The following is an 18199-nucleotide window of genomic DNA, read 5'->3' as shown; positions in this document are numbered from 1 at the left end:
CTTTGTGTAAGCAGCTAAGTCAGAGGTCAATTTTTAGGGCAAAGCTGAAGATCTGTAGAGTCTCATCCACGGGGGTGTAAGTCTTCATTCTGGAGAATGACTGTGTCTAGTGAGAGAGATAAATAGGCTCATAGTATAAATGTAAACATGACAGGAATATGGAAAAAAAAATAAAGTCATGGTAGTAGGGTAAGTTAACTCCTGACTCTGAGAAGCAAAAAATAGTAATAGAAATGATCACTGTTCACTAATGTCACCTTCTGTATTGTAGGCACTAAGTTCTTGGCTTAGAACAGAGGTTAAGAAACTTTCTCTTTAAAGGACCAAATAGTGAATATTTTTAGGTTAGTGGCCCAAGTGGTCTCTGACTTTGTAGCATGAAAGAATGTACATTTACAGACAGAATGCAAATGAATCAATATGGCTGTATTTAAATAAAGCTGTATTTATGAACACCAACATTGGATTTCATATAATTTTCACATGTCAAAAAATATTATTCTGCTTTTGATTTTTTTCCAACCATTTAAAAAACATAAAAATCATTCTTATCTCACGCACTATAAAAGGCTTGGAGCCAGAGTTTGCTGACCCCTAAACTAATATAATAAAGGTCAAGTAACAGAGCAGAGGAGGGAGGAGCAAGAGAGAACTTGGATCACTCTCTTGCAGCTTATTCCTAATTTGGGATCAACGTACTTCTGGGTGTCCATAAATACCTTCCACGTGTGTGCACAAAGTGGTATATATGAGCAAGTGCAATTTATTGAGGCCAAGACTGACAGATTTCACCAGATCATAGAAGGTAGACTTGACAGAAGGAGCTTTGAGAAACTCTGACTTAGAACTCCAGTGTTAAATCTTAAGAATTTGTATTCTATTAACTACACCTAATGAACAGATAAAAATATTCTCTACATTAACACTCCCTGATTGCCTTTATAAATGATGTCACTGCTATCTGTACTTTACCTACTGCCCTTTTATCTGGTTCCTCAGAATTATTAAAATTGCTAATTATTAGTATGATTATTGATCCCTTGCTATGTGTCAGCTACTTTGATAAACTGCTTGTGAAATTTTTCATTTAATTTTCACAATAGTTTTCTGAGGTAGGTACCATTTATTATTCCATTTACTAGTTGGGAAAACAGGTTCAAAATGGCCCTTTTACTTTTTGTTTTCTTCAAGAGTCTTTTCCAGATCCTCTTTCCTTATATGCTCAACATGGCCAGAACTGGCAAATACGGCCCTTTACCAGTAATCACCTTCTTAGTAAATGGCAACATTGTGTATCCTCATCTCTGACATTCTTCTCCTTCCTACTGCCCACAAACTTTCAGATATAAGAGACACAAAAGATTTTAAGATCTAACTGTCTCTTGAGCCCATCCAGCTCATTCCAATCCACCCTGGCACAAGGTACAAGGCCCTTGGAATGGTGTCCTAAATGCATCTTTTTTAAAAGTAAAAAACAACAACAAAAAAGGCAAGATGACAGAACAAAATTAAATATTATAAAGCTATGGTTGTTTTAAAAAGCTATATAAAAAAGATATCTCTGTGTGTACATACAGTTGCATGAGATTACAGCAAAGTGGTTGAGAACATAAATCTTACTTCAACTTCTAAGATTTGTGTGGCTTCAGACAAGTAATGGAACCAGTAAAATGGGAATAATAATAGTAGCTCATGACAGTATTTTGTGGACTGAAGATATTAATACATGCAAAGTAATTAAAACACTGACTGGCATGTAGTAATTGCTCAATAAATTACAACTATTATTGCTAATGGATTTATCAATATTAATAACGCAAATGCATGAAAAGATTAGCCAATAATATACTAATATTTTCACACTGAATTTGCAATTAGTGGTGACATTGCAGGAATTTTATATATCTCCTTTTTGCTTTTATATGCTTAAAATGTAAAAAGCATTAGTAAAATGAATCAAAAAATCTCTTTAAAACCACTCTGCATTAAATGAGGATGCACTGACATTGGTTATCTGTTTAAAAATAATCAGTTTTATTCTTACATCATTAACTACCTAAAATATGTTATGACACTCATTCTGAAAGTGATCTCATGCTTAACAATTACCTTAGTACAGTTAAAAATAATTATCACCATATGCAATTAATTGAGTACTTAGTATTGTGTTTTGAAGGTACTTAATAAATTTAGTTTCCTTTCCTTCTCCAAATCCTGAAATACAAATTAATCATAAAAATTAATTCCACTCAAACCAGTATTTTTTTTTTCTACCAGACTAACCTAAAAGTATATCTACATCTTAGCCGAGCTCAAAATTTATAGTACAGAGCAAAAAAGAATAAACATAGAGCAGCTGGAGTATGTTTGAAAATACTAATCCTTATTAGGGCATCTCTTCAGAAGATGAGTTACTACAGCTGAATTGAATCTCTATTAACAGTAGTGAATTCCTAAGCCAGACAGCAACAGTAAATAAAAGAGCCCGTGCTTACATTAATTTGATGGTTTTGCAGACTTGAGAATCATTTCTGGCACCATGATTTTGTGTTCAGGAAACAAAGAACATGAAACATTACGTTCCTCAGAATGTTTTTCTTGTGCCATTAAATGAATCAAATAAATGAGGCATGAATACGGAATTCAGATTTCAGCAAGATTTTGATCCACACTAGCTTTCAGTTTCTGAAACTTTTGGGGGGCCTGCATCCTTTATAAAAAATTTTGGCTTACACTGTTAATAATCAGCAGAGCCAAGAAAACATTTCCTAGAATGTTCAAAGAGACTACCTTAGCCTTCCTTCCCTGCAGATATACACTCATTTTTATAAGGGAAAAGACGGAGAGTCTTTACAAAGTAATACTAAACTTAAAATACAGAGAATATTTTGGTAAACTGTACTGGTGGGAAGAAGAAAAAACAAGTCCTAGGACAAATGTAAAATATTCATTTTCTCAAGGTAAATAAAGTATACTCTCCAAGCAGGTGTTCATTCACTTTATTTTATGACTTGCTTTACCTAAGGGACTTTTGGTAAGTAATTACTTACTCCTAGTACTCTCTCAGAGAGTCCAGTACAAGAAAACTACTTACTAAATGTCAATAGAATGAAAGAAAAAAGGACTGCTTGCATTTGATGTCTTTCTTTTCTGATGCTAAATTTCCTGAAGAGAAGTTAATTAAGAATTGCCTCTGTTTACCCATCTTTCCAGCCGCAGCACCATCTTTCTGAACAGCCTGTAGGGATGGTGTGGGTAGCCTTACTCTATCCCACTGTAGATCCCCTAGCCCTGTTCCCGGGGGCTCCCTCCCATAGCAACTCCTGTTCTAGCGCCTCCTACCCTGATGAGAGCCCCATCTCAAACCCAACTGGGGGAAGTAATTAAAGCAGAGATGGATGAGACGATGGTTACAAGAGGAAGGTGAAATGAATGACAAAATGGAGAGCAGAATGGGCTCCAGCCCATGCTGAATCCTCTCCTACACTTGGGGCACACTCTAGCCTCACCTCTTCCTTACTAGTCTAACCAAACTGAAGGTCAACGATAGCCATTCCGTCTGTAAATCAATGATCTATTCTTATTCCCTAACCCCATCAATCTTTCTGTAGGTTAACGAGCCTCTCTCTAAAATTCTTACCTCCCTGGAGACTCTGTTTCTCCTTCTCTGTGGTCATTCTTTTTCTGGATCTTCACACCCACACCCCAGGCCTTTATCCATTTTTTCCCTTTGTCCCTCATCATTTGTTTCTGAAGTGGGATTTCATCTTGTTGTCTGTCGAATCTACCTTCAGTTCATTCTTTTTCCTGAACAAGCTCACTCCTTTCCATTTTCAATGCCACTTCTCCAGCTCACTACGCCATTATCTTTCATTTCATCCATTAGTCTCCACCTGACCTTGCTTCCACGTGCTCTTCCTCACTGATTTTCTACACCTACTTCCAGTTTAAGCTTCCGGGAGTACAGCTGCTTTTCTTCTGTTCTCTTGATCAAAAGTTCCCCATCAGATGGTGAGCTAAGTGCCTTACAGAGCTTTTAAAGCCTGATCCTGACATTTTCTTTAAAACCATTTCCCAATACAGACCTTTCGCATACCTTTGCTCTAGCCAAATTGTGCTCATGGACTAGGAATAATTTATTGAAATATATATTTGCGGGTTTTTCCCCCTGTATTTTTCTTTCTCCTTTCCACAAAATTACTAGCTTTTTAATAATTTCCACAAAATTATTTTATGCTTCCTTGACTCAGGGATTTCTGCAAGAAAACACAAGACGCCGGAAGGCAGAGACTCACACCCAGTCTTTTGTAAATGCCTAAACTGTAAAATAGATGATGCTAAATGTGCCAGATGAGGAAGAGAGAAGGAAAAGGCTTTGCAGGGCTTCTAGACCAGAAGTGTGGTAGCTGGAGCCTGTAGAGACCCAGGCCCTGCTTCATGCACTTTGGTGTAACATTAAAGGAGAGGAAGTGTATGTGAGGAGCATAATGTGACTGAAAGGTCATTTTATAAATGTAGGTTCAGATTCTTCTACTCAGAGTGTGCATCATTTTCAAGTCATTGGAATTTTTCTGTTTATCTGTATCTATGTAAGATACTTTTCTTAAAATTTGTACCTATTATTTTGCTAATGGAAGTAGCCCTAACATTTTGTGCTTGCAGCAAGTAGACAGTGAAGTCAGAGAGCTTCACCTAGGATTTCAGAGTAAAAAATAAAAGGTACTGGTGAATGCTGAAATAGTAGGGGACACCATCTAGAGTGAGAGAGTCTTGAGCAGGGTCTTAAAGAAAATGAATTGGACAGGGGAGAAAGAAATTTTGATGGTGGAAAAATGTTGGAAAGGTACAGAATATCTACCATTAAAGAAGCATAGCAGTTTTTTTTTTTTTTTTTTTTTAGTACATTACTAGTAAATCATAACTGACTTCTAATTCTTTAAAAATTGTAATATGGTCTTGCAATGTTTTCCATAATTAGAGTCTAAACACAAAAAAATCCTGCCAGTATTTAGGAAAAAATGATATTAACCTCACAAAGTATTCTTAGATATTAATGACATAATAAATAATAATTTGACTCTATGGTTAGAACAAAATCATCTACCAATTCTGTGTGCCCCCTCACTCTAGGGGACTGAAATCCTTGACCAATTTGTCTTCCCCTTCCTTTAGTAACATGCATAAACAGCACAGTGTTTTATTTTGTTTAGGATTTTATTTTACATTTCTCATTTAGTTCTTTGGCTCATGTGTATTTCAAGTGTGAATTATTTCCTTCCACTGGGGATGATATTTCTATTTTTAAAATACCCGCTGTCCCTGGTATAGTACTGCAGATACAGTTACTTAATGGTATAAGATAAAGTAAATTGAGTAATTTCTAGTCTATAAAGCTGATGATATTTTACATTTATAGATGTGTTCTTCATAAAAGCTAAATGTCTTAATCAGAAATCATAGTCTCAGTTGTAAAAAACTTATTTAATCTAAGATGTGCCCTGGGATGACCTTTTCTCTTATATTGAGGAGGGGTATCCATGAAAATTAAATCTTTTATATGGTTTTAGGATCCACACAGATTCTGCCTCCCCCCATATCCCAGGTGAGTAAACACTCACAATTTTCAACATTTAATAAATGTACTGTTCCCTCTGCTTTGGAAAGTCCTCTCTTTGTAATCTTCCTGATTTATCTATGTTTTTATACTTAGGTCTCACCTCTTCCAGAAAGCCTCTCAAAAGTTCATGAGAAAGTGAATCCCATCCTTTTCTGTGCTCTGTGCCAATCTAACACTTGCATAATTGCCTTTTCTAAGCTGAAATATTTATATGTGATTTGTCCTATTATTCTGTGATATCCTTGAGGAAACACACACACATGTTATATAACTTAAGAGTACATGGAAAAGCTCTAGAAACATAATATTAGTTTTATTCACTTAGACACATGAATATTTGTTATTTTTCTGATACTTCTTACCATAATTTTAAGTGTTATTTAGGAACGATTTTTCATAGATTTGTAGACCCTTCCCAATAATGCCTTCATTTACAAGTGAAGAGAGGATGACCACTGGTGGAATATTATGTAGTTAGTATATGAGGAACCAAATCTTCACATTATACAGGTTGGGCCACTAAACCAACATAGACTAAAATCTTTTTCATATTTTAAAGCCAGCCCTAAGTTTACCTAGAACTTCATTCAATTCCAAAATATTTCCAGCTCAGGGACTTTTTCTTAAAATTTCCCTTTCTTCCCTACTTCATATCCTTGAAATCTTAATTCAGCTGCTGTTTGCCGAATAGGTTTTTTAGCTATAAGCGGAGGTTGAAGGCATTTATGAGCAGCACCTATATTCATTGTTGGAAACCTTTCTGTTTATGCCACTCTTCTAGTTTAGAAAATAATATTTTAAAAAGTTATTCCTACTTTCATTATGAATAAATGGTATGGAGGAGGGGATTTAAAAATTAGTATTATTTATAATTGGAATATTCTATAGGATATACATAATTGAAGAACATAGTAAATTATATATTTTATACATAAATAATAATATATACCCTTTAGAAATAAATTTTACTTGGCTTTAGATAAAGATCAAATATATTTCTTAACAAAGTTTTCTGATTAAAAACAGAAAAATGATCTGCTTAAAATAGATCATGCTAAAAAGAGATATTTAAACTTTATTTTTAGCACTTCACATTTATATCTGTCATCTGTAATGGCAGAGGGGAGAGAACCTGTAACCCAGGGTGTTTCATTATAAAAAGGCTCACTGTAAGAGAAGTCCTTAATTGAAGTTTTCTTTACATTAAACTTAATTAAACATTTATATTAAACATAATATGTTCTATTTCACACAATATACAATTTGTTTTAATATATAAGTAATGTTTTCCTCCTGAAATCTTTGATCAATTGACAAGATTAAAAAATCTGCCATCATTATCCATTCCCTTGGAGGGCCCCCTGAAATGCCTTACCAGTCTGAGATTAACGGTCTTATTTCATAATGAAGACACTGAAATCAATTATACTAGTTTTTATTAAAATTCAGTACACACCAGATAGTCTTTCTGAGGTGATGGGCTAAAAGAAGAGATAGTTTAGGGAAAATTAAAAAAGGGAAAACTATTCTACAAGCTTATGACAATAAAAAATGTGGTATTACTGAAAGGAAGGGCTGGAAATTATGATTTTGTTTAAAGGGGGACATTGAAGAGGAGCTTTCTTATCGGAGATTAAAATGAAGGACTATTTCTTGGGGGAGGAGGAATCCAGAAATAAAGATCTAATGATCACAGGCAGAACCTGAGGCAACAAAAAATGAAATTTCTTAGAATAAGAAATTCTGAATTTTTGGTGAATCTCTACAGGAGAGATGAAATATAATCATTGATGGAGGAAAAAAATCACTAGTAGAAGATATAAGAGGGAGAAAAATCAGGCTATGCACTAAAACAAAGAGGAATGATAATTGAGGATTATCAACATTTGTTACTTGCTTTAGAAAAATCAAGAATGAAACCTAAAGACAGGTTATCAAATGAGTGGTAAAATTATGATATAGAAAGAGAAACAAAATTTTACACCTGGCAAGTTCACAGGAGAACATCTAGTTCAACCTACCATTATATAAACAAACTGAGTCTTAGAGAGAAGTCAAAGTTCATTCACTGATTCACTATGCAAAAGAAATATGTATTTTGTGTTCAGGGCTTCATGATCTAATGTCCTTTTTGCACCTGTACATTGCAACCAAATCTCTGAAAGTAGGGTATTTCATGGAAGTTATTAACAGTGCAAGTCTGGGAGGGTAGATTTTATTTTAAAGTCAATACATGATCATAACTGGAAAATTTAAACTAACAAAGCAAAGGGATGAATGTTTTGACAACAATCATTTGAATCTGCTACCTACAAAAATAAGCCACAAGCGTAGTTCCTATGCAAATTATTATTACATTTTATACTAAGAAATTTTTTTTTTTTTTTTTTTTTTTTTTGAGACAGAGTCTCGCTCTGTTGCCCTGGCTAGAGTGAGTGCCGTGGCGTCAGCCTAGCTCACAGCAACCTCAAACTCCTGGGCTTAAGCAATCCTCCTGCCTCAGCCTCCCGAGTAGCTGGGACTACAGGCATGTGCCACCATGCCCGGCTAATTTTTTCTATATATATTTTAGCTGTCCATATAATTTCTTTCTATTTTTAGTAGAGATGGGGTCTCGCTCTTGCTCAGGCTGGTCTCGAACTCCTGAGCTCAAACCATCCGCCCACCTCGGCCTCCCAGAGTGCTAGGATTACAGGCGTGAGCCACCGCTCCCGGCCCTGGAAAATTTTGTTCTACTCTACTAGAGGGAACTAACTAGAGGGGAAGCGAGACAGAGAGAGAGAGAGAGAGAGAGAGCGCGCGCGCGCGCGCGCGCGCGCGCGCAAAAAAGAGACAGAAAGAGATACGGGGTGAGACAGAGACAGAGAGAGACAGAGACAGAGACAGACTGTGGAAAGTTGGGGAAAGAAAATAAACCATCTCCTAAACCTATATATAGCCTCTCTCATAGGAAACAATGGTTTCCTTAAACGACATTAAAGAACATTTCCATTGCATCTTAGTGACAAAATATTTTGAAGTCTGCTGGTGAAAGCCTTCTCTACACTCCACACTGTAAAGCATAATTACCTCAAAACCAATAACCAAGAACCATCATCATGAAAAAAATAAAACAAACAAAAAATGCCTCATACTCCTAAAGAAACCTGATCCTAAGGAAGACAAATGATTTTTCTTCACAATAAACAGAACAACTCATCTTACTGGATGACAGAGACACAGATCTATCAGAGGGGTGCTAGCTAACATAGGTTCATTCTAATCCTATGATTTTAAGATGACTCAAATTTCCTACTTCTAATTTATTTGTAAATATATCCAGTAGAATATATAATTTTAAATAGGTACTTTTTAAAGAATGCCAAGTGAGATATAAAAAGAATTTTATGGAAGCTTTTTGATACAGGTAAATTTTGTGACAAGGCTGTTGCTATTAGGAACAGAAAATGGAACCAATGTTGGTTACAAGAGGAAAAACAGATGCTGACAACTTACATCAGTTGACTATTTCACTTACCTTTTGACATAGTACTGAGCATAGTTATGGATTATCTAATGTATCTGACCAATATTATATAATTTGAAGCAGTATTTTATTATATTTACGATGAAAAAATAATCACTCTCCTTTCTGTGCATGCACACACACACACACACACACACACCCTTAGGACATAAAGCTTTTAAGATTCATAAGCAATAGAAAATATTTGAAAAGCAAATTTATATTAAAACATTGTTCTTCACATAAAACCACTGAACCATTTTTCTAAAGCAAAAATCACTGCTGGGTTTTTGGTTGCATTGAAACTATAATAAGTACAGTTCAATTATTATCTTCATACAGTACCTTGAAGACTATATTTCAAGTTGCACAACTGACCTTCTTTTCTATAAAAAATATAGACGTAGCCTAAATTATAAGTAATTGAATTATGGAACATTTTGAAAAAGAGAATCCTGTTGCTTTTCTTGCATATAAATCAATTTGGATCTTTAATACTTCTTTGCATTTCCTTGCATATTTGTAAATATGGCCTTAATTTTTTTTAACTTAAAGGAAAGTATCTGACCACTTTACAGATTAAAAAATGAATCCTTGTCAAGAGAGCTGCACAAGAAAAAAATAAACTCATACATATAACACATTTTCAGAGACAGAAAAATAAACTTTCTTTGCAAAGAAGAACCAAATACACACCACAATCCCATCACAAGCCATAGCACGAAGATCAACTTTTGTCTCTCCAGTAAGGACTTGAGATGTTTAAGTGGAATTCGCATCACTCACCTGTTTGGCTAAGTTGAGATGTGCTTCTACTCCTTCGAGATACTATGGCAACCACTTTGGCACTCAGGCTGGATCTCCGTTTCTTTCCACCTGCTCCAACTGTACCCACAGCTGTGTCCGACTGGCTGCCGTCATTATGCTCCAGTGTGTACATCTCTCCACTCACACTGGTGCTCTTCATGATGGCTCTTCCTGAAGTCCCCATCCGTCTGCCTTGCATTTTGGGGGTAAATGAACTATATTTACAAAGTAAAAACATATATGCGTCCATAAATTACAGGTCAGCATAACTGAAACTCTAAATCTAATTTATGAAGTAATCCAGACACATTTTTTAGGGGGAAAAGCCAGTTGAATAGCAGTCCTATAGCTACAGATACTTTAAGATCACATCACCAGCCCCCAAATATTTACTAGGTATAGCTTAAAACAATGCTATTTCAACAAGGAGTAATTAATAGACTTTTTTAAGATGGTAAAAAGAAACGCAACCAATGTTATCCATGGGGAGGTAAATGGTACTGACCAATTTTGTAAAAACTGTAGTAATTATTATGATACCACAGAAAAACTAAAATATTTAAATCAGTAAGAAAAGTTCATATATATCCTTAAAAGAAAAATACAGAAAAAATTGATACTCTTTGGATTTGCCACGATAAGTTTTAAGAAATGAAAACAGGTTTTTTGTTCTGATTTCCCTTTGGGATTTCAACTAACAGACATCTCTTTTGCTGAGGCTTAATGAGTCTAAGTTACACTGCTAAGAAGGCAAAACAAACAAACAGTGATTTTGGATGAAGTTTTCCCTCCTTGTTCCTTGTCCCTTCACGTTCCATCTCCTCACAAACTTCTGCATCTCATTTTCCTCTTTTGGCGCTTCACACTTCCATGCTGTAAACTGAGACTCCTTTTTTTGTTTTCTTCGTATCAAAATGTACTTGTCTCTGTTCCAAAATTGTACTAGTTTATCTGAATGGATTCATTCTCTCCTCCAATGAATACATTATTGCTAAGAATTTTAGCCACCGTGGAAGGTTAGCAGGGAAAAAATATCCTTTCTACTAGCCAAGTAAACATATGTCTGAGAGTTGAGGAGAGGTAGGGCAGGCAAGTGGGGAGCCTGGATGGTTCTTAGAGTCTTTTACATTACATTGAATATGCAGCTATATCATTCATCTAGACTGGTCCTTTTGGTCCAGTAAACACCCGGTTTGATCTATCTGAAATGATCCTCTTAATTTTAGTTTTCCTCAAAACATTTGCAAAAACTGACTTATATGACCCTAACCACCATCATGATAGTCTTCATTATCTATTTTCTGTTTTGAATTACAAACTACACATTACCTAATACAGCATCTTTTAACAGTGATGACCTTTAATACGAGAGTCAAAATAAATCCTAATAAAATTACAAATGATAAAACAGTCTTGGGATTATATAATGTTTGTGGTCACATGTGTAATGAGTGTTTCAGTTGAGACGGAAATTGGCATGAGATGGTGTTCAGAAAGGTGGGAGGGCAAGATCAGGAAGGTGTATAAGTTACGGAAAAGAGACAAGACTACTCTTAGGATCCTTCATGGATTGTGAACTGAAAATTGAGGCCTCTGTCTGATAAGAATAACTTGGAACTTTCAATCCTTAGCTGCATTACTTGAATTGGTCTACATCAAAATTCTAATAAAATATTCTTATTATTTCTATTCTAATCAGCTTTCCATTAACTCAAAGTTTTAAAAGTCATTTGCAATCTGATAATTTTGCTATGCATTTTATGCAAACTCTTTCAAAACATTAATGAGGAAAGTATTACATATAACCAGTCCAAAACTGATTCCTGTGAGATTTATATTCCCAACTCCAGTGGATTTTCTTTCCTGATAAATTTTACAGTCAATTTCTTCTGCGTCCTCACTAATGTATTTGAATGCATTACCTAAGTCTGCCACCCTTTCTTAAGTCACTTCTTACTACCTGCTTTTTCTACTACTTTACTTGCAGAATTCAGTTGGAGGATATGCAGAAATGTCAGATTTAGTCAATTTCACAGTCATAATGTCCATCCTCAATCAAATACCTGCCAACTGAGAAGTCAGTGGTTTTTCATCTCTCATCAATGTTTTTAGCATACTTCCTACAGTGGTTATTGAAAACCTCTCTTCTCATGATTTTATTTTTACCTTTATAGTAAAGTATGGACCAATTAACATATACTTTTTCTCCCTACTATTTCCATAAAAATGGAATTCTTTTTTTTTTTTTTTTTTTAATTGAAACAGAGTCTCACTTTGTTGCCTGGGCTAGAGTGCCGTGGCATCAGCCTAGCTCACAGCAACCTCAAACTCCTGGGCTCAAGCAATCCTTCTGCCTCAGCCTCCCGAGTAGCTGGGACTACAGGCATGCACCACCATGCCCGGCTAATTTTTTTTTCTATATATTTTTAGTTGTCCAGCTAATTTCTTTCTATTTTTTAGTAGAGATGGGATCTCACTCTTGCTCAGGCTGATCTCAAACTTCTGAGCTCAAACGATCCACCCACCTCGGCCTCCCAGAGTGCTAGGATTACAGGCATGAGCCACCGTGCCCGGCCAAAAATGGAATTCTATTACAGCTCTCAATTTGCATTTTTTAAAAAATGGAATTCTATTACAGCTCTCAATTTGCATTTTAAAAATTAGTTCACAGAAAATACTATTGTGAAATTCTGGACAATGTTCTTCAGGTTATAGTAAGTTTAAAAGTACAGGAAAATGTCTTCTATCATATTTCTATCATGAAAATTTATTTAAGATGAGCTGGGAAGATTCAAAACTTTTTTTCATGGATACTCAATTCTAGTAGTGAAATGTTCTACAATGTTGACAAATAAAAGTTCTGAAAAAATAGGGAAATGTGTATAGTAAGTGTTACCAGTGGGAAGCAGTTAAGAATTTCCATTAAAAATGATTGTGTGAATAAACTACATGAGGTGATTTTTTCCGCAAAAAATGAAATACTTGTTTAGATGCTGAAAAGCATTCTTATGTGATATGAGGACATGTATAGCTTCTTATAGAAGCTAGAATACTTCAATGAGAACATGTTAAGGCATTTTCAATTCTTCTAACTAATTGAGGAGGGTTGATTTTGGAGGATCTAATCAGTCAGATTAACATAATCAATCTGAAGGTCACATATGTCTTCTACTCCCCCATTTTTTAGCTTTAATTTGTTCAACTTTTGTTGCTTGAAAAACTAGTCCTATCATTTATGTGTGCTTTATGCTTTGTAAAACTTTTCAGAATCTCTCCAGCATCATGACTGTTGTCTCCTGGCCCTTTGTTTTCTATTTTGTACTGGTTACACAAAGATTCTGATATTTTATATTAGCATGCGCCTTATGCATCACTAAATTTGCTACAGCACCCTTCCCATTGCTGAATGGACTGATTTATGAGTAGGGAGTGAAAAAAATTTGCCAGTATACAAATAGACTGTGATATAACCTGTTTTTAAAATCAAACAAACACAAAACCCATCTTTCTTTTTGATTCCCTCTCTTCCTCCAGTTACTGACTTTTTGCTGAAATATCTCCTCAAGGAGTTGTCCATACCTTTCTCCTCCTATTCTCTTCTGAACTAATTTGAATCAGCCTTTGTCCCTACTACTTGACTAAATGCCTTTTATCAAATGACTCCACATGGCAAAATCCTGTGGATCCCTTCTCAGTCTTATCCTTTTGACCTCTCAATATGTCATGCATTTGTCCAAGTATTTATTCTCTTGGTCTTGAAATGCCTCATTCTCATGGATTTTCCAAACTTGTGCCTCATTAGAAAGATCCCAGTCCTCTTTTATCACTAAATATTGAAGTTCCTTAGTGCCTGGCTCCTTGACATATATATTTCCAAATGAAACTAACTCTCTAGATGTCTCATCTGGTCCCAAGATTTACATATTACATACATTTACATATTACATCTACAATGCTGCAGATTCCAATTGTTTTTCTCCTTCCAGTACTCAGCCCTGGACTCCAGATTTATATATCTAGCTGTCAACTGACATACCTGCTTAGATATGTCTAGTAAGGCTCTCAAACAAAGTATTCAAACCAACAAAAAACCCTGTTACTTCTCTAATCTTCCATATCACATTAAGGACATCCATTCACCCAATTGCTCAGAGTAATCATTGCTTCAGAGTAGGAAAAAAAATATCCAAACTTGGAACTAAGGGAACTAAGACAGAAACAACAACACCACACACTCACAAAAAGTTGCCTGTTACCATACCTTTTAATGCCATGCTTGAGTATTCCCTAAGAAGGCCTCCTAAGTCATTTGAATCTCTAGAGAAATGTGAAATTTCTAACTTAATATTTACTCTTATAAGTATGGTCCAAATATCTTATAACTTAAATTAGATGTTAATTTGAAAAAAAAACTGCTAAGAGGCAAATGATTACTATCTGATAGACAGAATAACCAACAGGTCATGGTTTTATTGACTCAGAGCACATTATTCAGTTTTGAATCAAATTTTGTAATCCTATTTCAGCATTTCTTTTTTTTTTTTTTGTAAATGACTATACACGTGTGTACATAACTACATGAGTTTCTTGGATCATCTTTGGAATCAGCTTGTCATCCTGTTGGTTTTCTCACTAATGAGTTAATTAAAACTTCATCATTTACTATTTATTTTTCTGATGATTATGTTTTAGTTTTGAGAATTATGTTTTGATAGTGTTGGAAGTCTCAACGACGATGCCCAACTGTACTCCCTACTTCAGCAGTGTTGGCCAAGCAGGGTGTTTCATGAGGTCTCTCAGCCCAGGGATGCCTTTTCCTGGCATCTACATTTAATCTTAAAAGGCAAGAGCATAGTTTTCTGCTTTCTTTCTTTTGACTCTGGTTTTCTATGTGCGTTTTATTTATTTGTTTCTGGTTCTGGTTCTTGGCAAATTTGGCTCTGATTTTTCTTTGCTTGTGATTAATAATACATTCCCAACCCATGACAGCAATAATAGGGAATCTCTCTATGGATGAAATCTGTCAGATGGCAGACCAACAGATTTCAATTTATCAGGGATATATTGAGCGTTGGGTGGCAGATGACAGAAAATCTGGTCTGTTAGTCTTTTTGCATGTCTGTTTGTTTGCGTACTACTAAAAGCTTACATCACTCAAGAAAATGTCTTGTGCATACCAAAAGAAAAACAGCCCTTTACAGTCTAGGCTTAGGTTTACATGTTAATTTTAGCCCTGTGGCTGAGTGGTAACACCAAAGCAGCTAGTTCTCTTTAAACCTCTCATTTTGTGTGCACCTTAGAGATAGCTATCCCAGCAGACAAATATTAGATCCCAAAGCATCTTAACTTTAATAGAGGTCCTGTTATGATTGATCTATGTATTATAGATCATTATATTATTATTACATAATAAGTACTTATGTAATTCTAACATAGAGAACTAAAGAATCCCCAGGGGAGAAAGAAACTGAATTTTTAATACTTTGAATACTGCTAGCCTTTTAAGAAAAATTCATTCTCAAGAAATTGCTAAGTCAGAACAATTTTAACTTAAGAATCTAAATCCACAAACAAAGTGAATCTTTTATCAAAGTAGTGTGATAATTTTGTCTTAACAACAGCTTTATGAAAACCACAATGAGATTTCTACTTCACATGTACTAGGATGGCTATAATAAAAAAGAGACAATAACAAGTGTTTATGAGAATCTAGAGAAATTGGAGCCCTCAAAATTGCTGGTGGGAATGTAAAATGATGTAGCTGTTTTAGAAAACACTTTGGCAGTTCTGTTAAACTTAAAATATAGGTTAACTTAGAGTTACCATCTGAACCAGCAATTCCATTCCTGGGTATATACATAAGAGAACTGAAAACATATATCCACACAAACTCTTATATATGAATATTCATACCAACATTATTCATAACAGTCAAAAATGGAAACAATCCAAATGTCAATCAACTGATGAATGGAGAAACAAAATGTGGTATATCCATACAATGGAATATTGTCAACCATAAAAAGAAATGAAATATTGATTAATGTTACAACATGGATGAAGCTGAAAACATTATACTATATGAAAGAAGCCAGTTATAAAAGCCTACATATTGTATGATTCCATTTAAATGAAATATCTAATCATCAAATCCGAAAAGACAGATAGATTAGTGGTTGCTAGGGGCTAGTGAAGAGGAAATTGGGAGTGACTGCTAATGGGTTTTGGGTTTATTTGAAGGATGATAAAAAAAAATTCTGGAATTAGATAGTGGTGATGGTTGCACAATGTAGTGAATACACTAAAAATCACAGATTTATACACTTTAAAAGAATGAATTTTACAGTATGTGAATCATATCTCAATTTTTTAAAAAAGACTTTTATGTCTCCTTCCAGATTTTATAAGTGGTATGTAATATAAGTGTACAATTTTATTTTTTAAGATTTAGGTTGGTTTTCTCATGGAAGAACAAATTACTCGAGAATTCTTAAACTTCCCATACTGGTTTTACTTAATGTACATGCTAACATTTATTACAATAATGTTTAAGGTTATGAAAAATAAAAATGATATAATTAAATCAACCTATAATTCTGAAAAAACTCTATATCAACAATAATTAAGATGGTTGAAGTATCAGCTTAAACATAATTTCCAAGGGAACTGTAATTTTAAGAACTAGCACTAATATTAAATTTAATTAGTTAATTAAAATACTTGGATATATGGACAATTTCTAAGTAAGTTAGGATGTAAAAACTTGGTTAATAGCCAGGAAAAAATATACATATATATGAATATTTGAAAGATGTCTCTAACTTTTATATGTTATAGAGTGGCTTTACATTTGGATGATGTTAAGGTTAATCTTCATTTTTGCAACTTTGAGAAAATGTCCAAGGGAGACCTTGGGTGTAGGGTGTTTTATTATGTGTTCTATCTAACCTACTGCGCAGCTAAACTGCATGCACACATAGCCTGTTATGCTTGATTATCTACCTTTGAGTTTTTACCACGAAACAGAAGCTTATGTTAAAAATTGTTATTAATATGGGTAGTTGATTCTAAACTTAAAACAACAGTGACAAAAATATATAAATACATATTCAAGATATGGAATGGAAGTATTTTTATCAAAGAAAAAGGTGGAAATTGTTTCTTATAGTAAAATACCTGAAATGTGAATGAAGATAGCAAAAGAAAGAACTTGGGTGATTACATTAAAGTAGAAAAAGTTTGAAGAAAAGTGAATTATTTACCCAAGTTCATTGTAGCTATCAATAGTAAGCCTGAAGAACAATTACAATTAAATTATACCTTTCTAACTGGCTACATTTGATGGAACTTCTCATAATATAAGAAGAAAGGTCTGTGAATCTTTTACTGATAAATATATTAATGCAAGATTGAAATTTGGTTTCTCTTAGAGTGACTAATTGATCTTAGGATATTTAGTTGAGAACAAATTTCATTCCATCAGGAATGGCAAGACAGCCATTAAGTCACAGGAGTTCCTTATGTACAACGAATACTTAAAAAGCATGTGCATGAAACTGATCTGGTATTTCTTCAATGCACAGGATCTACAAGTGGTAGAGAAGGCCATAACCCAAACTTTAGCAGATTTTAGGGGACCTCATTCTGGTAGGTACTGAAGGCGAAGCCTGGTGGTAATAACACTTTGGCTCACATTGTAAATTACACATATGACTTGGTATGATATAATTAGGCATAAATGGCAAAGGTGGTAAAAAATCTACACACATTCAACCAAATCTACATTCAACCAAATCAAATAGTCTATCAATATTGACACATCATTATTTTATGTATATTTTTAAGGAAGCTTGCTTAGATTTGCCATTTCTTGCATTTTTAAGAATTTTTTAATTTTTATGGATACATAATAGCTGTAAATATTTATGGAGTACTTGTGATGTTTTAAAACAGGCATACAGTGTGTAGTAACTGGGGTATCCATCACCTCAAACATTTTTCATTTCTTTGTGTTGGGAACATTCCAACTCTACTAGTTTAGTTATTTAAAAATACAAAATAAATCATTAATAACTATAGTCACTCTTTTGTGCTACTGACTACTACATCTTATTTATTTCATCTAACTATATTTTTGTACCCATTAACTATCCCCTCTTTATCCTCTCCTTCCCACTACCCTTCCCACCCTCTGGTAACAATCATTCTACTCTCTATCTCCTTGAGTTCAATTTATATAATTTTTTTTTTTTTTTTTTTTGAGACAGAGG

The 18199-nt window shown here is 34.4% G+C and overlaps 1 protein-coding gene across 50 annotated transcripts in view; it reads right to left on the bottom strand.

Moving 5' to 3' along the window:
• The window catches only part of RIMS1 (regulating synaptic membrane exocytosis 1), a 467111-nt gene that overhangs the window by 53179 nt on the left and 395733 nt on the right, over positions 1–18199 (bottom strand). For 41 of the 50 annotated variants that reach the window (XM_069488784.1, XM_069488776.1, XM_069488766.1 and 38 more), the window contains one exon: positions 9909–10144. In XM_069488784.1, coding sequence (XP_069344885.1) covers positions 9909–10144 — 236 coding nt within the window. The remainder of the gene's footprint in view (positions 1–9908; positions 10145–18199) is intronic. The other 9 variants (XM_069488745.1, XM_069488751.1, XM_069488794.1 and 6 more) reach the window with 1 other exon arrangement.

This window comes from Eulemur rufifrons, chromosome 15, assembly GCF_041146395.1.
Source record: "Eulemur rufifrons isolate Redbay chromosome 15, OSU_ERuf_1, whole genome shotgun sequence".
Classification (NCBI taxonomy): domain Eukaryota; kingdom Metazoa; phylum Chordata; class Mammalia; order Primates; family Lemuridae; genus Eulemur; species Eulemur rufifrons.
The sequence above is the reverse complement of the archived record's forward strand: the minus strand, read 5'-3'. Positions and strand labels throughout refer to the sequence as shown.